The sequence below is a fragment of the Hibiscus syriacus genome, unplaced genomic scaffold (assembly GCF_006381635.1).
Source record: "Hibiscus syriacus cultivar Baekdansim isolate YM2019G1 unplaced genomic scaffold, ASM638163v2 tig00110332_pilon, whole genome shotgun sequence".
Lineage (NCBI taxonomy): Eukaryota > Viridiplantae > Streptophyta > Magnoliopsida > Malvales > Malvaceae > Hibiscus > Hibiscus syriacus.
In genome coordinates this window covers 4,289,840-4,315,019 of record NW_024062688.1, presented here as the reverse complement: position 1 = coordinate 4,315,019, position 25,180 = coordinate 4,289,840, and the positions used below count along the sequence as shown (strand labels likewise).

General features: G+C 32.0%; 3 protein-coding genes across 4 annotated transcripts; 1 reads left to right on the top strand and 2 right to left on the bottom strand.

Moving 5' to 3' along the window:
- The first annotated feature begins 508 nt into the window (after positions 1-508).
- Positions 509-1,294, top strand: LOC120119300 (protein LURP-one-related 14-like). Its single transcript, XM_039139120.1, has 3 exons — positions 509-763; positions 851-1,093; positions 1,166-1,294. Exons 1-3 carry the CDS (start codon positions 533-535, stop codon positions 1,292-1,294), a joined length of 603 nt encoding a protein of 200 aa, XP_038995051.1. The 5' UTR covers positions 509-532.
- A 5,641-nt stretch (positions 1,295-6,935) lies between these two features.
- Positions 6,936-7,590, bottom strand: LOC120119473 (wound-induced protein 1-like). Its single transcript, XM_039139292.1, has one exon. The coding sequence runs from the start codon at positions 7,355-7,357 to the stop codon at positions 7,007-7,009; it is 351 nt and encodes a 116-aa protein (XP_038995223.1). The 5' UTR covers positions 7,358-7,590; the 3' UTR covers positions 6,936-7,006.
- A 14,731-nt stretch (positions 7,591-22,321) lies between these two features.
- LOC120119470 lies at positions 22,322-24,912 on the bottom strand. Of its 2 annotated transcripts, none has more exons than XM_039139289.1 (2): positions 24,816-24,912; positions 22,322-24,099 (listed from the first exon to the last, which is right to left on the bottom strand). In XM_039139289.1, the coding sequence occupies exon 2, from the start codon at positions 24,096-24,098 to the stop codon at positions 22,431-22,433; it is 1,668 nt and encodes a 555-aa protein (XP_038995220.1). In that variant the 5' UTR covers position 24,099; positions 24,816-24,912; the 3' UTR covers positions 22,322-22,430. The 2 variants fall into 2 exon arrangements, with proteins under 2 accessions (XP_038995220.1, XP_038995219.1); XM_039139288.1 differs by lacking the exon at positions 24,816-24,912 and adding an exon at positions 24,666-24,803.
- Between the last annotated feature and the right edge of the window lie 268 nt (positions 24,913-25,180).

Here is a 25,180-nt window from a genome sequence, read left to right as displayed (position 1 = left end):
GTTTAATTTTCACCAAAGATTTTCTCAACCACGCCTAGATAAATGGTGGGTTAACTCTAACAACATTAAAAATAAAAATCTAAGTAGATTAACGTCATTAAGAGTTACTGTTCATACAAAAATCACAACAAATTAACAAGTTCCTCCCTTTAAAACTCTCCAATTTTCATCTTCATCAGTTTTATTCAACTTCATTCAACAATAATTTAAACTCGAAATAATCCAAATGTATGTTTTTATATTGAATTTATATATATATATATATATATATATATATATATATACATAACGCTGTTTTCAAGTTGTCAATTTTAAAAAATAAACCTTTGAAGGTAAAATTTCGTTTTTCAAAAAACTTATTTTTCACATTTAAGATGTCAAATTCATGAAAGAAAATAATTTTATGAGTGTCCGATCGTATTAATAACGCACCGTGAATTTATAGAAAATCATTTTCCATATTGAAAGAGATTTATTTTCCAGGAAATTTCAATAAATTTCCAGCAAATAATTTGTATACAGATTCAGAAACATGGCAACTGGTGATGAGATGATTAAGGTTGTCGGGGAAAGATACTGTGTCCCATACACGTTAGAGCTTGTCGTGAAGAAGAAATTGCAATCCTTTTCGAATTCACACTACGACGTCTTCGACACCACCGGAAACATTCTGCTTCGAGTCGATGGCAGTGTCTGGAACCTGCAGCGCCGGAGGGTCATGACCGATCCCGCCGGCTTCCCCGTCATCACTCTCCGCGAAAAGGTATGCAACGCTCGAAAATATCAAACACGATATGGTTACATGAACTACATTTTTTATGTGTCTAGTTAATGGATAATGATGTTATAGGGTACTGGAAAATTGCAGCAACCAATATCGTGGAAACAGGAATGGCAAATTCATGAAGGCGAAAACTTGGATTCGAACAATTTTCTCTTCCGAGTGAAGAAATCGAGCGGTTTTCATTTCAAAAGCAATCTCGACGTCTTCTTGGGAAGCCGGTGCAAGAAAGGCGCCGGTGATTTCCGGGTGACCGGTTGTATTTCTTCGCTTTCGATCAAGGTTCGGAGAGGGAATTCAGTCATTGCTGAGGTATAAAATTTAAGTAAATAGATATAGAATTAAAGAATGGAATCGATTATCTGAATCTAAATGAATATACAGGTTATCCACAGCTACACCTGGGAAAGCTACAAGGGCAAAGAGAGTTTCAAAATTAAAGTTTATCCAGAGGTGGACTATGCCTTCATTGTGGCTTTGCTGGTCATTACACACGAAAACGAAAATATATGATTTTATGTTAGGAATGTCAAATTTAATAAATTATATTTAAATTTTATAATGTCCAAATTTAAATCATTTGTGCAATTACTCCTCGTACGAGTAAATATTAAACCTAAAAGATTAGCTTTTAAAAAATAGATTTGTTTAAAACATAAGATGGGTCTGGCTTCAAACATCCAAGACCCAAGTAAAATCCAGCCTCTTTTTACGTTTATAATATCACACAAAAATTAAAGATATAATAATCGGAAAATTCTATAATATTCAACGAGTATCGATGAGTACCACTAACGATGAGTATGATTATTTTAATTTATAAAATTTTAAAATTATAAATTACTTGATGTATAATTATAAATTAATTAAAAATCTAAACATAAATTATTTAAAATAAAATATTAATTATATTATTTTTATAGGGTAAACTACGCATTTAAAGTTTCACTTTTAGTACATTTTAGTACATGAACTTTCTATTTTTAAAAAAGTATACCTTACGTTTAATTTTGATACCCTTCGTTAAAAAATTAACCGCACGCATAATAATGTGAAAATTTTTATTAATTTTTTAAATAACCAAATAATATGTTTTTATTATTAATTTATTCATTCGTGTCACTACCCTATTAAAATAAAATTAACATAATTGTGCTTAGCGTGGGAATTTAACCCATGCCCTTTTAGAAGATAGGATAAAGCTTAACCACTAGGCTAAGCAAGATAATTGTTACTTATTCACCACAAAATATATTTAATTTATTCTCCATTACCACCACAAAACAAGATATTTTAATTAAAATTAGGATTCAAACTTAAGACTTCTCCCCAAGAAAAAATAGTGTACAAATCATTAAGCTAGTCTATAAAATTAATTATATAAGATCAATTTTTTATTTAATTTATATAATTGTTTAATCAAAGACTAAATTATTTAGAAACATAAAACATTTTTTTAGTATAAACTTTAAACCATTAAAATAAACACTATTTTTAACTTCATAAATCCTCTATTAATTTAATATTAAATAAATAAATATAAAATTTTAAATTATTTATAATAAAATAAATTTAAATATTTATTTAATTTAAATTTATATTATTTGATCATACATAAATATTTTAAATATAATTTTTAAAAATAGTTTAATGTCGATTTTTTGAAAACATATATTTAATTATTTTTTAATTATAAAATAAAGTTAAAATAATTTAATTTTTAATTAAGTAATTTGGTTTATAATGAAAAAAAATATTTTTAAATAATTTAATAGTTTAGTATTTAATTAAATTTTTTTGTTTTGTGGCGGTAATGAAAAATAATTAAATATAGGTTGTGGTGATTTATTAATTAGTAACTTGCTTAGCCCAGTGTATATGCCTTTATTGACTTATCTAGAGAGCACGGGTTCAATTCCTTGGGTGTGCACAAATTTTGTTATGTCATGTCAGTCGTTATGTTTTTAACTACGGATATTAAAATGAAACAAAAACTAAACATTTGGTATGATTTTGTAAAAATTGAAAGTTCAGGTATCAAAACATACCAAAAGTGCGGAACTTTAGCCCTAAACAATTTACGTTTAAATTTTTAACTAATTTATAATTATACGTTGAGTACTTTATAATTTTATAGTTTTATAAATTAAATTAATGGTACACATCGTTAATGGTGATCATCGATGCTCGTCGAGCATGGAATAATCATCCATAATTTTTAGGTTACTTATTCGTTTCATTTTTATTTCAAATTAAAATTATTTGGAACTGGTGTAGTTGTGGATTAATTTAAAGTCAGATAAATTCAATTTTAACTTAAGAAAATCGAATGATCAAAATAAATCAAATTGAAAAAAAATAATGTGAAAGGGATCAAAATATAAAAGTTGAGAAGCCAACCACAAAGTTGGGAAAACAACAAATGACCTAATGCCAAAAGTGATGAAAAGAAAAGCTTTTCCAAAATATATTTGTCCATACGTTAATATACACTCAATCCTCATTTGAACATCTTATCTGTTTTCATTTCTTTCATTAGTTATTGTCTTTGCATTTAACTTGTCTCTTAAGTCTAAGATAACGACTGCAAATTAATCAAAACGTAGAAATGTGTTTAATCACTTTACGTGTAGATATAAAACAATAACTAATGAATAAATTTTAAATAATTAATTATGTGTACAAACATCATAAACAAAAGTCAATGAAATATTAGCTTGTCCAATTGATTGTGGTCTAAATATGACATAAGATCATTTAGATAAAAACAACACAATTCCCGCTTTTAGGGTTTGGAAATTTAAATTGATAAATAAATATATACAGAAATCATTTGCTTTATATTTTTTCTATTAACTTGGGTGATTAAGAAATAATATTTATTTAAAAATAATTAACCTTTTACAACACATTCACATCGTGCAGACAAAGCTGATCGACTCATTTTAACACGAGCCTAAATCGAAAGTGATGACGATACACATGCATGTATCTTATCTTCAATCACTTAATCAATATATATATATCTAAAAGGTTGTATTTAGATACTTGAAAAATCAATATCCAAGTAATATGATAATTTAATGCTCTCTAAACACTAGTTGCTCTCCCCCTTTCCCCTCACCTTTATTTTTTCCTTTACAATTTGTGTCATTTTTTTATAGATTAAATCAACTTTTTCATCTTTGATTTTGTTTAGCCGACACTAACACTGATTTTGATGCTAGTTATCGACCATCAGTTGTCTTTTATTTTTTTTTAGTTTTTTAATAAGAATAATTAAATCTTTGTGGCACGTTTATTTATGTCTTTAAGTAGCTTTCAATCGTTTAGCCATTATTTGAGTTTATCTTTTTCTCAGGGTTGGATTTGACATCGTTACGACTAATCAAGATGGCGCTTATTTGTTATCATGTTGATCTTCCCTATTTTAGACTCTCGTATTAATTTGGATACTCATTTTGCGTTCGTGAATAGTTTTCTCGTGTCGCTTGACTTTCATTTGCGATTTGTCGGTGGTATTTTAGTAGCTTCATTTGCGATTTGTTCGTATCTTTATTTTGTTCGAGCATTTTGGTTAGGTTTTTTAACCATTTTTTTGTCATTATGTGATCTATGTGGCTAGTTTTTATGTAAATGGTTATAGAAAAATATTCTAATTATAATTTAATTTATGTTTAAGGTTATGCTTGTAAATCTTTATTGTAATTCTAGATATTTTTTATTTTTAATAAAACTAACGATTTTCTATAAAATAAAATAATATGATAAATTTTGGATAGGAGTGATTAATTTTATTCAAAATATAAAATATTTCAAATTATAATAAAGATTTATAATCACAATCGTAAATTAAGAACATAATTAGAAAAAAAATCCTATAATCATTGAAATAAAACTAGCAACTTATTCTGAATTATCCAAAAAAAAAACTAGCAACTTAAGATCACATAAGAATCATACAAGGAAAAATTAAAAATCTAACCAATAAACTCGAACAAAGATAGATACAAATAAATTTGATCGCATTGGCAAACAAATCATAAAAGAAAATCAAGTTGTTGAAAGACTACCGAAAAATTATAAATTAGACTTGAGCGACGTGAAAAGCTATTCACGGACGTAAATCGAGTATCTACATCCAATCTGATAGTCCAAAGTAGGAAAAATCAACAAGATAGCAGATAAGCATCATCCTGATCAATCGTGATAATGTTAAATCAACTTTTAGAAAAAATAAATGAAAAAATGGTCAAACGGCTGCAGAACATGTCAAAAAAATAACAAAACGTGTCATAAAGGTAAGTAAAACGTGTCATATACGTAGATTTATTGAAAATAAAAAAATAAAAAATAGAAATACAATATAAAAAAAGAAAAAATCTTAAAAATTACTGACAGTCGACAACCAACATTAAAATTAGTATCGTCATCTATCAACAAAAAAAAAAAAGATGAGAGACAAAATTAACTTCTGCTCGTGCTAACATGCAACATGTGTGTGCGTTTTAACAAAATTTATGTGCCTTTCCATTTTGATCCTGATTTTTCTTCAAAATTTGGTTCATGTTATTTTTGTTTTCCTTCAATTCCCCTTTGCCACCAAATTTGTCGCCGTATGTCACTATATGCTTGGGGAGACGTTATTCCCCGTATATGTGTTTCTATATATATATATATATATAATTCAATTACATTGTGTAAAACTCTTTTAGTTATATATTAAATTATTACATAAGATAAATTAAAGGTTGAGATTAACAATATGAAATAAGAATATATTTATTAGAAGAAATAAAGAGTTAATATCAACCTTTAATGTCTCTCAATCAGTGGCAGAACATAACCAGGGCTAGTGGAGCCATGCCCCCCATTTTAAAAAATATAGTTTACACCTTTTAAATTTTTTAAAAATTTAATTTGGTATCTCCAATTTTTTTTTAAATCATGTTAAACTTTAAAGTTTTTTAATATTCTCAATTAAATCCCCTCCCATAATTAAAAAAAATCTTATTCAGCCTCTCAAAAGTTTATAAATTTTAGTTAGACCCTATGTTTTTTCCAAAAATATAAACTAAACCCTTTAAAATTTTTGAAAATTCAAATTTAAATTTTTTTTAAGTTTTAAGTTGATCCCTCAATCTTTATCACCAAGTTCTGCCATTGCTCTCAATCTAATAATACTAAAAATGTGTAAAACTAAAAGAATTTTGTATAGTGTAACCGAATCATAACCCATATATATATATATATATATATATATATATGCCTAAAACATGTGAAATTTTGATGCAACGGTTCAAAGAATATTTCCAACTATTAATAAGAAATGGCCCAGTTGATTTTTTTCAATCATTTTCCCCTTTTTTCTGATATATGAATTATTTTTTTGAATAGCTTATCTTTGAATTAAATACAACATGTAAGGCCCTAAAAGGTCAAGAATATACCACAAGGGCTTCACAAGTTGTGGGTATTATTCTTTGAACCTCATCCATATTGCCATCAACTGAAAATAACAAGTTATCTCCCTTTTTCTCAAATAATAGCAACAATGTTGATGATAGCAACTACGAATACACTTTTTTTAACGTTCATTTTTGGGTGAAATTGGAATTTTCTGGAAAATTAGAATATAATTTTACCATACTATTAATTGAAACACGTCATTTTTCTTAGAATATAATTTCATCGTTGTTTTAGACTAAATTTCTATTTTGTTTAATAGGTCTGAACTAAAATGATTCATTATATGAGGGGTAACTTTAAAGCTTGAAAATTTGATGGCCATAACATGAAATTTTTTCATGTAAAATTCTACATTTAAGATTAAATTGTATATAATAATAAAATAGTACATCTACTAATAAGTTGATAACTTATTATCAACTTTTCATATCTCTGACGTATATGATATCAATTTAAAGCAGATGATTGAATTCGAGATCTTTAAAACACCATAATTTTATTGCACAATGAAAACACATTACATAATAGGAAGCCCACACTGGTAAATACATTCGATAAGAAACACAAACACACCAAATGAAACGTAGAGTGGAAATAAAAGGGGACCCTACCAAACAGGTCCCAAGGAACTCACATCTCTGTTCTCTCTGTTGACCAATAAGGAGCTGACACGAGAGCACTCCTCTTTTTTATTTATATTATATTATCCTACTCACGGATGCACCTGACCAGAGAGAGAGAGAGAGAGTGAAATGACTAAATTGCCAGGACAAGACCCGGCACGGACTTTCCAACCCTGTTGGAAAAGCTGCTCTCCCAGACGGAAGTGCAATGCACCGAGTTAATCTCAACCGTCGATGACGGATTGTATTTGGACGGCGGAGATTGGCCGGAGTTTCCCAGTCGGGTAACGGTGAGAGAAGTGTTCAGGTACTCCCTCACTTGGGTGATTATCCCATCCGTTACGGTCCAGGCGTGAACCCAGGAGATCGAACGGCTGTGATCGCAGCCTTCGACGATGACGGTGGATCCGAAGGTGGTGACCGAAAGAGGATCAAACTCGAATCGGAAAGAATCGTCGGATGAAGCTCCGGTGAGAAGGGGCATCAAAAACTGGTGAGTGGTGGGACCGTGGAACCACCATTCGAGTTCGGCAGCGAGGATTGTGTGAACGGTGTTGACGTCTCGAGTGTTTAAGGCCTCATAGAGGGCAAGAACCACCGCTCGGTTCTTGTTGGTTTCCTCCACTGGGTTTTCCTGAGTGTTAGCCAGATCTTGGAAGAGAACACAAAAGATCAAATGGATTATGTGAAGAGATTTCAAAAGAGAAATGGAAACAGCCAGAGACAGCTGGAGGAGGATCTTTTGGGAGGATCAATGGGGGTTTATATAGGAAAAAACAAACGAAGAAGCCATCAACTTGGCTTTGATTCTCTACGCTCGTTTCTCGTCCCGTATTCTACTCTCAAGCAGGATGAATTTAATTAGTTTAAGTATCGGTGAATTTAGGTTCGACTATTTAAAATTTAGATTATTTTATGTTTGAATCATTTAAATATGATAACTTGATTTTTTTTAATTGGGTTTTTATTATTTAAAATTTATGAGTTTTAATAATTTCATATTTGAATCATTCGAATTCATTTATTTATATGTATAATTTAATTTTATCGAATCAAATTCACATCGATTATAAACGATTCATTTTTTAATTTGGACGGAGAGTTATGTTCGGTGGAAAAAATAATTATCATTAGCTGATAGATTTGTATAATACGGTGAAAATGACATAGGGAGATGGCAACGAGCCAGGTTGAATCAAGTTTTTAGTTAATTCGATCCTACCCATAAAATATATATCCCTCAACTGAATTTGACCCAATTCAAAAATTATATATTATCCACCCGACTCGATCCAAAAAATATATATCATCTACTTGTCTTTAACCCAAACCAAAATTTTCAAATATAAATTTGACCAAAGACAATATGAAATAAAGCTTAATTAAAACTGATAATAGATAAAGAGGATATTATAACAATTATCCATAAATCTATTTAAAAAAGTTACACTATTATCCTGTGTAGGGTCAAGTTGGAGGGTTTTCACCCTCCACCCGAATCTAACCTCACTCCCTTAAAAATCTGACTCAAACCCGATTTCTTTTAAAATAACTCGACCCTATAAAATTGAGTTGGAATCTGTTGATTTCAAATTAAATTATCATCCCTATAAATAAGGTAAGATGCCCTCCTCAATCTGTCTAGAGTATAAACACTATCATAGGATGATTGATTTCAATCTAATAATGATAATAACAATTAAATTTATCTCGAACGAATTATATGGAATTATTAGAAGTTCAATCATGGGATTGGGGTTATCTAGGAAGTCCTCGAGTACAAAATTTTAGGTTACATTGTAATTTTTGAGGAATAACCCCAAGAGATATTTTTAAAGATACAATGAATATTATTATTATTATTATTATTATTATTATTATTATTATTATTATTATTATTATTATTATTTGTGTATGATGAAATTAAGTTGGGTTCATATAATTTGGGGGTTAAGAGGAGAATTTCCCGTTATAAAATATTGTGAAAATATGGCTATACGTGGCATATCAGAGTGGTGATACAGTAGACCGGGGGGCATTGGTGTTTGATAAATTATAATCTTACGCGGTAGGCGCAGTCAGGAAATCTGGTCAAACCGACCATTGTTGACCCCACTTAAGTTGCTATACTAAGGATTTGTTAAAGCAATGTAAATTCATATTATAGGCCTAGAAGTAACTTTCCTTTTAGATAGGTTATACTTCCGTATACATCTTTCAGAAATTACTTGATTTCCGTCAACAGTATTACACCATTTCTAAAAACTTTCTTTGACAGGATCATTTTCCCAAATTCATGATTTTCAATTTTTGATATACTTTTTAGCAGAGTTATATTTTGATAGTTGACATTTGTATATATACAATCTTCATCCTATTAAAACGTATGATATCTTAAGTTTAACATCAATCGTATTATAACGAAGGAAATGTTGAAAGAGGAATTCTTTTCGTCTTTAACTTTATATTATTCATTTTTTCTCTCAGATCATGTTTATCATTTCTCTCTCTCGTAAAGAATCATCGACTTACGATTGTCTTTACACCAATTGTGACTCGTTCAAATTATAAGGGATGAACGTCAACAATTGGCACAATTCAACTTATTTGCATCAACATGATCATAAATTAAAAAGATCTATTATAAGATAATCATTTTAATTTAATTTTATTTATTTACATTCTATTGATTTTAAATCTTAATTTTATTTGAAAAGATCGAAATTCTTATCTCGTTAGGCTAACTAATACTTGATAAAAACTAAAATTAATGAAAATTACAATTTTGTGACTAAATTCTTATTAATTATTACCACGGTCTTATGTTTGCTTTTAAGTATTCATATTCCTTTACCAGTAATCAAATTAGAGTAGATTAATTATATTAGTCGATTATTTTTCTTCTTCTAAAATCAGTACAGTGCACAAACTAGACACTAAGGAATAATATATATCTTAGAGGAAAGAGTGAAAATTCAATCAAATAACTTTAAAAAAGACATATACAAATATTGTTCTCACCGGTGAAGAATAAATACATTCAGCACAAACATAAGAATACATATAACAGAATGATAGCACGTCGATAAATAGATTTTCTCACAACTTAATTGTGATCTATCTTTAGTGAATGTGAGCACCTATTAATATGAGATAGTTAGTTTGGATATTTAAATTAGGAATACATCAATAAGATAACTAAATAAAAATAAGGATAAAATATATAAATAGTCCTCAGACTTTAAGGATGCTTACATTTTGGTCACCCAACTTTTGAAACTTTCAATACAATCATCGAACTTTTAGTTCGTTTTCAGTAAAGTCCATGTCGTTACCTCCCGTTGCTTTTATTTGACGTGGCACTTGACTCCTGTTAACCCCTTCTAATTCTTCTTCTTCTTCCACCATTGTTGTAGAGAGTGAGAGAGATGGATTTCTTAACAAGTTCATTGATATGTTTGTTCATGTTTCAAGCTTTAAGTTCATTTAGAAACGGAAGTAAACAAAGTTAAACCAAGCTCCCACCTGGTCCACGAGACTTTCGGTCAGGGAAAAAAGTTCCCTAAAGTTGCATTTTTTAAACTATCGAGTAGCCAACTCCACTAATAAAATCATTGAGATAAATAAATCAAGAGAAAGAAGTTTTAAAGCATCTAATCCAAGTTCCCAAGCTGCAAACAAAAGAATTCTAGGCAAACACACACACACACACAGCTGCAAAGCTTCAGCTAAAAAGCAAAAAGATCTCTCATTTACATTATTAAATACATTTTCCATGGTAATGAAAGAAAGAAAACATCAACTTACATTTATAAGTAGAAAAAAAAAAGAACTTTAATAAGAAAGAAAGAAAAGAAAGGTATTTGAGATGGTGAGTCAAGAATCCTGATTGATGGAAGCTTGAGTTTTGCTTGATCTTTGAGGTTCTCAGTAGACAGTGACTTTCTGAAACAAGATGCTTAGTGGTGCTTTGCAAGTCTTTGTTGTTTTCTGGGTATCTTTTTAACAATAATTTATATGAAATGGAAAATTTTGGCCCAACAAGAATATAGAAGTAGCATAATATTTACAACAACAACAAGAACAAGAAGAAGAAGAAGGGGTTGATGGGAGTTAAATGCCACATCAGATAAAACTAACGGGAGGAAGCGGTAGAGATCTTACTGAAAATGAATTAAAAGTTTGATGATTGTAATACAAGTTTTAAAAGTTAGATGACTAAAATACAAATGACCTAAAAGTTTAAGGACCATTTATATATTTTACCCTAAAAATAACTAGAAATGTGATGTTAAATTTAACCTTAAAAAAGATAAAATATTTATAAAAGCAAAGAAAAAAAAAACATTGACGGTTTCCTTTAGGAAATGAGAATATTATTAACTAAAATATCACAAAAAGCTCAAACACAATAAAAATAGAGACATGAAAAGGGAAGAAGAAAAAAGAATACTAAGAATACAACAAATGTTATGACAAAATATATATATATGGGAGGGATTGTTGCCTCTTAATCATGATTTTTTTTACATTTAATATATATATATATAATTTAACTATCTATTAGATTATTATAAATTATTCCCTTTAATTTTGAAAAAAAAAATATTTTATTTTTTCTAAACTGAAATCTTGATTGTCCTTACGTTTGATCAAGACTTAATATCAAAATAAGTGTTCGAACTATATTGTTTCCCCCCAAACAAGTATCTAAACTATTTTTTGATTCATTTATATGTTTAACATTATAGACGTTATTATTTTAGGTGCCTGTAAAGTTACACATGTTACAATAAGATGATTTTAAAAATTTATTTAAAATATTTTATTTTTCAAAAAAATCATATTTTTTCTAAAATACCATAAAAATCAAACTCTAAAAATCTCTTATTCTAGTGACATTTACTCCAATCATTGGTCATCTCCGGCCATCCATTTGCTGCCGACAAGCCACCTATACGTCGTCAATCACCCACTAACCGATTACAACTCTTAATACTTCTCAAAACCTAAAATTTCTAAATCCTTAAATTTCAATCCTTAATTCTTGAAATTTCAAATATACAATCCCTTAAATTCATTTGATTGATCATGATAATCAACCGTTTAGTTGACCGTGGAAATCAACCTTTTGATCGATTGTTTGGCCATGGAAATTAAAGGAAGAAAGGGTAAGGAAAAGGGGAGGCACACTGGGAGGTAGAGAAGCAAGGGAAAGGGTTTTTTAAAATAAATTTTTAATAATATTTTTATTTTTTAAGAAAAATAAAATTTTTAAAATTTTAAGTTTGTTACACGTATCATTTAACGAACTTTTTTACGACTATTAAAATCGAGGCACCTAAATTCTAAAAATGATAATATTTATAACATTAAGTACCTAAAGTAATAATGTTTATAATGTTAAATACCTAAATGAATTAAACATATAATTTAAGCACTTATTTTAATATTAAGCCATTGATCAAAGACGAGACGTCATTCTCCTAAGCAAACAATGAAAGAAATTAGAAAGAGAAAAAAACAACCTAGACTGTGTTAGTTTAACTTTTTTATATATACACATACTATTACTTATTTTAACTTTTTATAATACAAAATTTTCATTTCTTAAAAATTTTATTATTATTATTAATTTTAAAATTAATTTTTTTATTACATTATATTAATCTTAAATTACACTCCATATAAATTTTAAAATATAAGTAATATCATAAATAGATAAAATTAAATATATCTTAATTATACTTTATATTTATCATATTGTATTATTTTTTTTAATTCATCAAACGACTTGAATAGTTCAAAAGAGTGATATTTTTTTAGAAGTTTTGAATTCAAGTAATAATATCTACAAGTTTTGTGGTTCATTGTCATTTGATTGAGAAATTTTCACCAATACTAATATGTAATCGTTAAATAAAACGTGATAGATTTTAAATTATATGTTATATAATTACTGATATTTAATCTATTAATCAACTAATCCTGCAAAGGCAAGTGCGACCCTTTCAACCTAGTTTGCTCCATTCGCAATGACCAAAATTCGAACATTTGACATTGCTTAAGAGATCTAGTGTCTTATCTCACTAGACCAACTAGTTGTTAGTTTAGTTTTCTTAAAATATTTGCTTAAGAGATCTAGTGTGAAATCTAGTGCCTCGTTTCACTAAATCAAGAGAGAGTGGGGAAGGAGGTTGCAACTTATGAAAAATTTAAGTTGCTATATAAATTTGATATTCTTGTATTTTTATTTTTTTATAACTATCTGTATCTGATATATTGATCGATTAATTCGGATCAGGTACTGCAGAGGCAAGGGTAACCCTCCTAACCCAGTTTGTTCCATTCACAATCGTCATGATTCAAACCCCTTACCTCATTCTATTAGACCAACTGGTTGTTGATATATTTTATATTATATTGTATCACATACTTATTAGGTTGAAATCAAAGTTTTATTAGTCTATAGATAAGAATTATCTTATTATTATAAATTATTTATTATTTAGTCCGAATTGTCACATCTAGAAATCAACATTAGGGCCCGGTCCAATGAAGAGGAAGACAAAGAGAGTTTTGGCTGTACAATGAAAGAGCAAATGGAGATTAAAAAGGGGGCACCACTTCTAAAATTACATGGTGAAATGCAGCCATCTGTTGCGACACAGTATGGAGTAGAGATGTTGAAGGTGGTCGTATTTTTAAAAAAAAATTAATTTTTATATAATTTAAATATTTCCATCAATTATCTTATTGTGAATTCTTAAAAAAATTATAATATAAAATTTTAAGATCCTGCTCCAACACTTTGCAAATCTAGCTACCTTCGGAACCGGGTAACGTACATAAAGCCAGAAAATATAATGAGATGAGAGCGACCTAAATTTTACAAACAGATGTCGATTAAGGGGTTTGCTTTTAACATATTAATAGTTAATTAATAAATTAAATATGGATAATTATATAAGAAAAATGCATATAAGTGGAATCTACTTTTGTTTGTTGGCACATGATAGTGATTGCATTAAGTAAATGGTTTGACAACCGAAATGCAATCCCAATTCCCTAATCTATTGTTAATTATACTTCTGGTAAATTTTCTTCCTTTATTCTCACTTGATAAATTGCAACAATTATCGACTCTTGCCCACTTTTCTGCTTTTCTATTTGCTCTACTAATTTTTTTCAACATTGACAGAGACCAAAAAAGAATTACGAATCCGTAGCCAAATTTAGATAATGCATATAATCACATAAAAAATGAATCTTTAATAAATTTAAATTTAGAATCTCAACATAATTTTCGAGGATTGAGAATCTGAGATTATAAATGAACAATACATTTGGTTATAGCTCTGAAGATACCCTCTGGAAACCTATTAGTCTCTTTTACATTGAAACTCTCAAGTACTCCGTCAACAATTGATCTTCATACAGATCGTATTGTTTGTCGAAACTTCTAAAAAGTCACGTCTCCAAGCACAAACTCTCAAGTTGACTACAATGCTCGTACTAGACCTAGATAAGGCTCTTGATAGGTCCACAAGACTACCATGATGAAATCCAAGGTCTGGTTACCAAGTCTTTCTATACCCATACATTTGAAAACTCGTCATTTTTAGTATTTTTTAGATTTTTAATTTTTAATTTTTAATACTTTTATAGATTTTTATTTTTTAAAAACTTATTCAAGTATAATTATAATTTTTGGATTATTTTAAATTAGAAAATTATTGGAATAAATTATATATAAAATTATTGTTCAATGACCTATTTGATGTTTTAGCAATAGTTTAGGGGTAAAACTGAATATCTACCTTTTTTAATGTTTACACGTCATCAATTTAATGGAGATAACGATAAAGTGATTATTTTATTACAAATCGATAATGTTAGTGACCATTTTATTATAAATAACATTAGTGATCAATTTATTACTTTTAAAATTTTAGTAGGAAAAAAGAAAAACTTACTCAAATATTAATGTGATTTATATTGTTTAACCTAAATATATTTTAAAAGGTTTGATTGATTTTCTTTTAAAGGGTGTCATTTTTCACTTTTGTATTATATATATATATATTATTTATATGGAAATTTTTTTTCTTTTACAAATTTTTGGAGTGTCAATTGACTGATTGATACCTTTGAATTTATATCGTCCTTGCTAGTGATTGAAAGACCATTAAGAACCATAAATGAAAGTCGAGAATCGTGAGAAATTATTCACAAACATAAAATTATGCATCCAAATTTAATATGATGATCCATAGTAAGGAAGATCAATAAAATTTCAAATAAGCGATATCTTGATTAGTCATAGAATCGTCAAATGCAACATTGATAAAATAAAACAAAATAAAAAGAACAATCAAACGACCAAGAAAAAATTATGAAAAACGTGTCACAAAGATAAAATTATTCTTATTAAAATTAAAAAAAATTGAAAATCAACAACTAACACCAAATTTAATGTGGTCGCGGACTAAATAATATCAAAGAAAAAGAAATCGATCTAATCTATATAGAACGACATAAATCCTAAAAAAGAAAGGAAGAGAGCGGGTAGGGTAGAGTGGCTTGAAATGTTGGTTTCTTTCTATGATAAATTATATGTTTACCACCAACAATCAGTTGATATAATTGAATGAGATACTAGGTACCTTAAGTAAGATTAAGGGTTCGAATTTTGACGTTTGCGAATAGAACAAACTGGGTTGAGAGGGTCGCACTCGCCTATGCAGTATTCAATCTGAATTAGTCGATCAATAGATCGGATACTAGTGATTAATTCAAAAAATATATATGTTCACCAACCTATTTCATTTAATATTCATTTTATGATTAATCTTGATTATGACTATCGCATTTACGACCTCAATAAACATGAAAACGAATATGAATACACATACGAATACGAAAAAGCTAGTGGTCTAGCTGGACATGATAATGACCCATGCAAAGAAACTGAGATGTAAATGGCAAAAATGACAAGTGTTGCGGAAGACGGCTATCGGATAGAGCAAAATCGCAACTGATAATTTGAGAAAATAAAAATAAAGATAAAAAAGACACAAAATTTACGTGGAAAACCCCTAAAAATTTAGGGTAAAAACCACAGGCAACGGTAGAAGAATTTCACTATGAGAAAATAGGAATTACAACCTCTCTCGATCTACTAAGGAGAAAACAATGATAATTCTCTCTTGATAAAAGGGAGAAAACAACTCTCAAGAAACTCTCTAATTTCTTTAGTATTTGGAAGAAAGCTAGAATGCTTTGGGATGGTTTTGAAGCTAAATGAGCTAGGATATTTATAGTTGAAACTTAAGGACTAATCTTATAAATACCCTAAAGTTTAGTGACTAAAGTTTATAATTTACCCATTTAATTTTCAAACATTATTGCACCTAATTTTGACATTGTTGCACCTAATTTTGACATTGCAATATTAGGTGCCTAACTTGAACCAATTTTCTGCCGCCCAAGCTTTGACATTTCAACAATCTCCCACTTGAAGATTTGATTGGAACAATCATATCTTCACACCATTCTTTCTACCTTGTACCATCATGTTGCTTACGTCTCTGACAAGCCACAAGAGGATCGACACCAGGTAAATTTATCAGCGTTGATCGCCTTCGTCATGAAATCTGCTATGTTGTCTTTGGTATGGATCTTCTGCATATCTACCGTTCCTTCTTCCACCTTTTCACGAATAAAATGGTACTGAACTCGTATGTGCTTAGTCCTTGAATGAAATGCTGGATTCCTTGCTAGATGCAAGGCGCTTTGACTGTCACAAAACAGAGAGACATACTCTTGATTGTGCCCAAGCTCCTCCAATAGCATCTTCAACCAAATTGCTTCTTTAATGGCTTATGTAACTGCTACATATTCTACCTCTGTTGTGGATGTAGCCACAATTGACTGCAATTTTGAAAACCAGTTTACAGCTCCACCAGCAACTTTGAACACATATCCTGTAGTAGATTTGTTTTTATCCAAATCCCCTGCATAGTCAGAATCTACATACCCATTGATTAGTAAGTTTGATCCTCTGTAACATAATGCAACATTTGAGGTCCCTTTGATGTATCTCAGGATCCTCTTTACTGTATTCCAATGCTCTTTGCCTGGATTCGCCATGTACCGACTAACCACTCCCACTGCTTATACAATGTCTGGTCTTGTGCATATCATAGCGAACATCAAACTTCCCACTACTGATGCATACGGTACTTGAGACATCTCCATCCTCTCTTCTTCACTGCTAGGACTCATGCTGGAGGATAATTTGAAGTTAATAGGAAGAGGGGTAGAAATTGGCTTACAATCTTGCATGCTGAATCGTGACAAGATCTTCTTCAAGTAATTCTTTTGTGAAAGCCAAATCTTCCTATTACTTCTGTCTCGGTGAATTTGCATCCCTAGAATCTTGTTTGCTGATCCCAAGTCCTTCATTTCAAATTCCCTAGCCAGTTGTGCCTTCAATTCTTCAATATTATCTTTGTTGGGTCCTGCAACCAACATGTCATCCACATACAACAACAATATAACAAAATCGTTATCACCATACCTCTTGAAATAAGCACAAGGGTCTGCATTAAGTCTGTTGTATCCAAGGCACATAATGAAGGAATCAAATCTCTTATACCAACACCTCAGCGCCTGCTTTAGACCGTACAGAGATTTGTTCAACCTGCAAACCAAGTTCTTCTTTTCTTCTTCTTTAAAACCTTCAAGCTGGAGCATATAAATCTCTTCTTCAAGATTTCCATGAAGAAAAGTTGTTTTAACATCTAGTTGCTCTAGATGTAAGTTCAATTTAGCACACATTGCCAAAACTACTCGAACTGTTGTTAGTCGAACCACATGAGAAAATATTTCATTGAAATCAATACCTTCTTTTTGAGCATATCTTTTGACCACCAGTCTTGCATGATACCTCTCAACTTGATCGTCACCATTTCGCTTGATTTTGAAAACCCATTTGTTACCAATTGGCTTTCTTCCTTGTGGTAGTGGCACAAGTTCCCATGTATTATTTTTATGAAGGGCTTCGATTTCTTCTTGCATCGCCATCATCCACAGTGAAGCATCTGAGCTGTTTATTGTCTCCTGGTATGTTGATGGCTCACCGTCATCTGTTAAAAGGCAGTATGCAATATTACCTTCTATAACATAATCTGAGTGCCAATTGGGACGTCTTATCACACGATCTGATTGACGAGTTGTTGGAGCTTCAGAACTCTCTGGTTCTTGTTCATCATGTGTTGGTTCTGCGTCAGAAGAATCTCTTTCTTCAAACTCTTTTTCCACATGTATCTGAGTAGTCTCTGACTTTTCAGCGCTATCATCGTCTTCTTTTCTTTTTATTTTATCTTCTACAAAGATAACATCCCTGCCAATGATCACTTTGCGGGCAGTGGGATCCCACAAGCGATACCCCTTTACTCCATCAACATACCCCAAAAATTTACATTTCCTGGATTTTGGATCCAGCTTTGAAATTTCTTGGGCGTTGTACATCACGTACACAATACTTCCAAATACATGGAGGTTTGAATAATCAACTGGTTTACCAGTCCACATCTCCATTGGTGTCTTCAGCTCTATTGCAGTTGATGGAGCTCGATTCAACAAATAACAGGCGGTATTGACTGCTTCTGCCCAGAATGATTTTTCTAGGCCTGCGTCCCTTAACATTGCTCTTGTTCTTTCTAACAAGGTTCTGTTCATCCGCTCTGCCACTCCATTTTGTTGAGGAGTGTTCGCCACTGTGAACTGTCTTTTGATGCCTTCTTTCTTGCAAAAGTCATCAAATTCTTCGCTTGTGTATTCTCCTCCATTATCTGTTCTTAAACACTTGATCTTATTTCCAGAATCAAGTTCCACCCGCGCTTTGAAGTTGTTGAAAGTTGAAAACACGTCTGACTTCTTCTTAATAGGGTGCACCCAACATCTCCTGGAGTAGTCATCAATAAATGAGACAAAGTATTTTGCTCCACCTAGGGATGTTACTGGTGCTTGCCATACGTCAGAGTGAACCAATTCTAGAACACTTTTGCCTCTAGAATTTGATGTGTTGAATTTCTACCGGTGCTGCTTACTTGTTATGCAATGCTCACACAAAGTAAGTGATACATTTGTTAAGCCTGGAAGTAGGTTTTGCTCCACAAGGACTTTCATTCCTTGTTCTGACATGTGCCCAAGTTTCTTATGTCATAGCATTGCAGAATCTGAACTACATGAGGCAAAGAGGCTTCTTCTTCTAACAATGTCTTTCCCTTCAGCATGTACAAGTTTGCAGCTATCTTTTCACCTTTCAGCACCACAAGCGCTCCACGGAACACCTTCATGATTCCTTTCCGTGTTTCAATCTTGCTAGCATTATTATCCAACAATCCGTAGGATAATAAATTTTTCTTCAAACCTTTCACGTGTCGCACATCTCGAACAACTTTAATTGTTCCATCATACATCTTCAATTTAATGGTTCCTACACCAACGATCTCTAAGGCATGATCATTGCAACTATACACAGATCCTCCTGAGACAGGTTCATAATGATGGAACCATTCTCTTCTTGAGGTCATGTGATATGTCGCTCCCGAATCAATGAGCCATATATCTACAAATCTATTTCTGTCTTCCACGGTGGTTGACGCTTCACGGCATAGAGCATCTCCATCATCTGAAGTGTTTGCGGTATTGCCTTGTGGATTGGAGTTTTTATTTAGACTCCAACAATCCTTCTTCAAGTGATCATTCTTTCCACAGTGGTAGTACTTTAAATTCTTCTTGCTTCTCGACTTCGATCTACCATGTTTGTGACTGTTGCTTTGGCCACGTTCTGTTGATCTCCCTCTCATCGTTGTCAACGCTTCTGCTTGTTGCAGATTTACTTGTCTGTCTTCCTTGTTCTTGCGCCGATTTTCTTCTTGTAGAACAGCAGCTGCAACATCATCGAAGACTAGACTGGTGACATTATTGTTTGTCAAGTTGATGATGAGTTGATCATACGAATCAGGTAGACTTTGAAGTAGAAGTTCAGCACGTTCTTGTTCTCCTATTGTACATCTTAGGGATGTAAGCTGAGAAAATAAAGTGTTCAGTGTGTTTAAGTGCTTCGTCACTGAAGTAGATTCTGGCATACGGAGAGTATACAATTTCCTCTTAAGGAAAATTTTATTGTGCAACGATGTGGCCTCGTACAATTTGGTGAGATGATCCCATATCTCCTTAGCTATCTTCTTCTCCTCGATGCTTGACAATACTTTATCTGCTAATGCTAGATGAAAGTTTGCCATAGCATTTCCGTCCATCTCGTTCCATTTGATGTCATCTGAGAAATCCACTGGCCTTTCATTGATAGCCGCTAGAGACCCGTCTTTCCTCAGGATGGTCTTCATCTTTAATTTCCACAATGAGAAATTTCTCCCATTGAACTTTTCAATATCAAATTTCGTTGTCATATCTTCTTTTACGGATAGCTCCCACTATTTCACTATCGTGAATAGTTCTCTGGAACCTTCAAAGAATGGGTAATAACTTCTTACTTTCTTATGTTGGAGGATCCACCTTTTGGTGGCAACCACAAAGACAATAAGTAGATATTACACACTCTAATCTAGCTCTGATACCAATTGTTGCGGAAGACGGCTATCGGATAGAGCAAAATCGCAACTGATAATTTGAGAAAATAAAAATGAAGATAAAAGAGACACAAAATTTATGTGGAAAATCCCTAAAAATTTAGGGTAAAAACCACGGGCAACGGTAGAAGAATTTCACTATGAGAAAATAGGAATTACAACCTCTCTCGATCTACCAAGGAGAAAACAATGATAATTATCTCTTGATAAAAGGGAGAAAACAACTCTCAAGAAACTCTCTAAATTCTCTAGTATTTGGAAGAAAGCTATAATGCTTTGGGATGATTTTGAAGCTAAATGAGCTAGGGTATTTATAGTTGAAACTTAAGGACTAATCTTATAAATACCCTAAATTTTAGTGACTAAAGTTTATAATTTACCCATTTAATTTTCAAACATTATTGCACCTAATTTTGATATTGTTGCACCTAATTTTGACATTGCAATATTAGGTGCCTAACTTGAATCAATTTTCTGCCGCCCAAGCTTTGACATTTCAACAACAAGACCAATGAAGCCTCTGCTATTAACAATACACTCCACTGCGTTCCCTTCCACGTGTAATGCACAATGTAAGTTCGATGGGAAATTATGTTTCTTAATACCTAATCTAAACGCTTCATCAGCAATGCTTTTAGAAAGAAAGAAAAAACAGGTTTTGTAGGGAAAGTATGGCCATTGCTTTGGTTGACACTAGACATCCCACTAAACCCTTGGCAAATGAAATTAATTAATTTCACTGATAAATATATGAAATCAATAATGATTTTAAGAAGAAAACTCCACCATGCGATCCAAGGGTACTAATGGTCAAACCAGTTATCTTAAATAAAGAATTCAAGTTATTTTTAAAGATTACAACATTAATTGATTTACAATAAACTTTTAGATGGGATCCAGATATTTTCTTACGTATGAATCGTTTTTCAAACGCATCTTAAAATATTTCATTTGAATGCTGATAATTCAAGATGTCTCTTTTAGTAAAGACAATGCACACAAAAAAACTGTATATATATACAATATGAAATTTTTTATATACTATAATTATATTAATTCTTTGTAATTAAATTTAATATTATTTATTTTAGATAATTTAGAATCATATTTATCATTTATTTAGCTTATTAAGAGATTTACATAAAAACAAGTTTTACTTATTAGTATTCAGTTTTTTAGATTAAGAAAATATTTTATAAATTATCTCTATCTCTAATTAAAATTGTAGACTTTTTCTAACATATAAATAATTTTTCTTCTTTTGTATTTAAAGACACTTTGATTCTTGAATATTCATTACAAGATTATTGTCATCTCTTCTTGTATAATTTTATAAATCATTGTAGACACTTTGTTAAGATCCTTTCGACTAGAACTGTTTGCTGAACTAATCAATATTCAAATGTCATCTCTTACCCACACCATCTCTTTTCAATTTAAAAATCTATCTTTATTGTTAATCTGCAATTTGAGCGACTTGTTCCACTGTTGTTTATCATGTTGACATCTAAAATGAATATCTTTTGCACATTCTGGCGTTGAATATGGGAAAAAAGATGATCAAAAGCGTCAAACATTTCACAAGACGATTCCAGTTCCTTTCGGAACTCAGTTACGGACAAACCTTACAAACTAAAAGGCTATGTTACCCCGACTATTCATTTTGCCTGAAATACTTGTGTTCACCATATATTCAGACATGAGAAGAGGATATGACTCAAAAAAATACGATGCACGCAAATTTTACATACTTTTTCACTCAAAAATGAAAAAGAAGCAAGAAAGTATGAGAAAATGTGGGACTATATAATGTATTTCAATGCTCTAAAGAACATGTGTGTAATATGAACATTGATTCGTCGGACCATGACACCGAGGCTCGGAAAATTTACGCAGTTATGTTTCTTCTCTCTGTATTGACGACGGAGTAGGTGGAATCATGGTTTCATCTTTGCCTCCTACTGAAGACTCTTCTTTCACTGTAGAAAGTTGCCGCTCTGGACTATAATATTCCTTTGAAATCGTTTTGGGACTTGAAGAATTGGTTGAAAATCTCGTGGTCGGGCTGGAATTGTATCCGGGCGAAGAACTAGGGCCGGGACTGAATTTCCCACCTTCACGAGGTAAAGGCGACATCGGCAGATTGTTACCATTGTTCATTTGTTTTCTTAACAACTTATCTTCTACGATATCATAAGAATTCCCGGTGCGAACTTCCTGAGCAAGAGTGCACCAACAACAGAATAACCATAGCGTGCAATCACCGGCTCCTGGATTACCTAAACAAAACTTGTACGCCGGCAAATTGAATCTCTTCCTCATTTGAATCCTCCAGAAGCCACCGTAACATAAACCGAACAGACAAAGAACAATACCGGTAAAACCGAGAGCCCCTCTGACGGTCTCGTTATCGATATTCACAGCAGCCAGGTTGAAAATCCAGAAAGGAGCCATACAAAACAGGAGAAAAGTGGCGATATGTACATACATGTTCCCGAACCCGAGTCTCTCCATGTTCCACCCGAAGACACAACAGCTACAAAAAACAGAAAGATATGCTAGAGAAATGTCATCCCAGAAGTCTAGAATCCCTCCACTCCAGAGTGGTCTGCTCTCGACGATTCGCTCTGCATCTCCGGATGCGAATGAATATCGCTTCTCGAAGGACTTTCGTCTCGACTGCTCCGATCTCCTACTTTCACCATCGTCAACCGCCTTCTGTGCTTCCTCGTCCATTTCACAAACATAATCCTTCCCAAGAGGGCTAATAATGGTGTAAAGACCAGCCAATGCTGGTGCACCTATTGCAAACAATATACATATCCCGACACCAATCGGAGGTCGCTCGGATCTTTTGAATCCCCAGTTCAGACTACAAAGGGCATACTGAGCGAAACAGTTTATATGGAGTAGCACGACAACAACCATCACGTGTGCCCACTCATGGGGCTTATAAGTCCCGTTCTTACAGTATACCTTTCGAAGTCGGGAAATGTCTTCCGGCTTCCATCTACAGAGAAGCACAAGATGGTAAAATCGCTTAGGGTGATGGTACAAGCACATGAGAGTAAACAGAGCATTGAGAATTTGATTGTTGACTTCGAACCAGGCGTCTCTCTGGGACTTCTTAGGGAGTGCCTTGTTCAACATTCCGGTCATGACAAGAAACAAAATAGCACCCGAGATAGCAACACACAGGATCCATACGAAAAGGGCCATATTCATGGGGTCCTTTATCCATTCCTTGCTCATTTTCATGACAGAAACCCAATTGATCTTCTTGGCGAAAACCCCGGACAGACGTTCTCGTATCCCATGGCCACTCGAAGAAGCCACCAACCGAGAAACCTCGTCTCTTTCTTGAGCTAAACGCTTGAAACTAGCGGATGCAGAACCTAAATTAAGAAACTTGAGTCTACTCGGTGGAAACATAGAGCTGATAAAGGACTTTCTTTGAGGGTTTTCACCATTTAGAAGCGTCTTTCGCGACGATGAAACGTGAAGAGAAATTTCGTCGGATTCCTCAATTTGCTCTTTCGAATTCCCATTATGACTTGAAGCCATTCTAATATCAAATAGACCCTCAAATCAAATCCCAGAAATGTGCGGGAGAAGCTCATATGCAACAAAACCAGAAGACACACAATCCAATCTATTATTCAGCAGTTACTACCGGGGATTTAAATAGCAGTCCGCTATCGGAATAGCGGCTGTTATATGGCAGTAAAAGTGATGTCTGAAATTGTTATTGCACGACTGCAATGACCGTTTTAGCATCCGTTATGTCTGCGATCGTGATAAAAGCAACACAACCGAAAACACTACCACAATTTAAATCCCAGGTTACTACCACTAAAAGTGCAGCAAAACAACATGGAAACTAAGAAACCCTAAACCCTAAAGCTAAATAAACTAATACAAAAGAAATCCATGAGTTTCTTATGTACAAGCACTTAAAGTGTAATTGTAAAATTGAATTGGAAAACAAAGGGGAAGCAACGAATCTTCAAAGCTAAGCCAACTATAAAGTCTATCCTAAAATCACTAACAGATCAATATTTTGATAAACAGAAGTTGACCCAGAACACAAAATCTATCCTAAAATCTAAAATTCAAACCATTGACTTTCACATCATCGTATTTTTACATAAAAATTTGTTCTTTAGCATCAGAAGGGATTCCAGATAAATGAAAGAATACCCAGAAATTTGCTAAATTTCTTTCATCTAACAAATAAAAAAAGAGAGCATATATATACAAAAAATTTGAAGGAAAACTAACCTGATCACATCAAACAGGAGCAAATTTATTGGCTGGAACTTTGGTCAATGAAGGTTGAGAAAATGATTCACGAGAGAAGCTGTAATGGAATTTGTTCTAAAACGAAAGATATTCACTTTTGATTTAGTTGCAGCACCTGTACGAGATGTGAACTTCTAGAGATGACACCACCACTCGTTTTGACCAATCACAGGTCTTACAATTAGGGGTGTTCAAAATTCGGTTTTAACCGAGTTAATCGATCGAACTGAATTAATTCGGTCGACCACCGAATTAATTCGGTCGGGGAACGGTTAAGGATATTTTTAAAATTCGATTAACGGTTAATTCGGTTCAAAATCGTTAATTAACTGAATTAATCGAAC

Coding starts and splice junctions, on each gene's coding strand:
- LOC120119300 (XM_039139120.1), top strand. CDS start 533: ATGGCAACTGGTGATGAGATGATTAAGGTTGTCGGGGAAAGATACTGT. Junction 764..850: donor TCATCACTCTCCGCGAAAAG/GTATGCAACGCT, acceptor ATGATGTTATAG/GGTACTGGAAAATTGCAGCA. Junction 1,094..1,165: donor GGAATTCAGTCATTGCTGAG/GTATAAAATTTA, acceptor ATGAATATACAG/GTTATCCACAGCTACACCTG.
- LOC120119473 (XM_039139292.1), bottom strand. CDS start 7,357: ATGCCCCTTCTCACCGGAGCTTCATCCGACGATTCTTTCCGATTCGAG.
- LOC120119470 (XM_039139288.1), bottom strand. CDS start 24,703: ATGCTAAAGAACAAATTTTTATGTAAAAATACGATGAT. Junction 24,100..24,665: donor TTATGTAAAAATACGATGAT/GTGAAAGTCAAT, acceptor ATTTGATATTAG/AATGGCTTCAAGTCATAATG.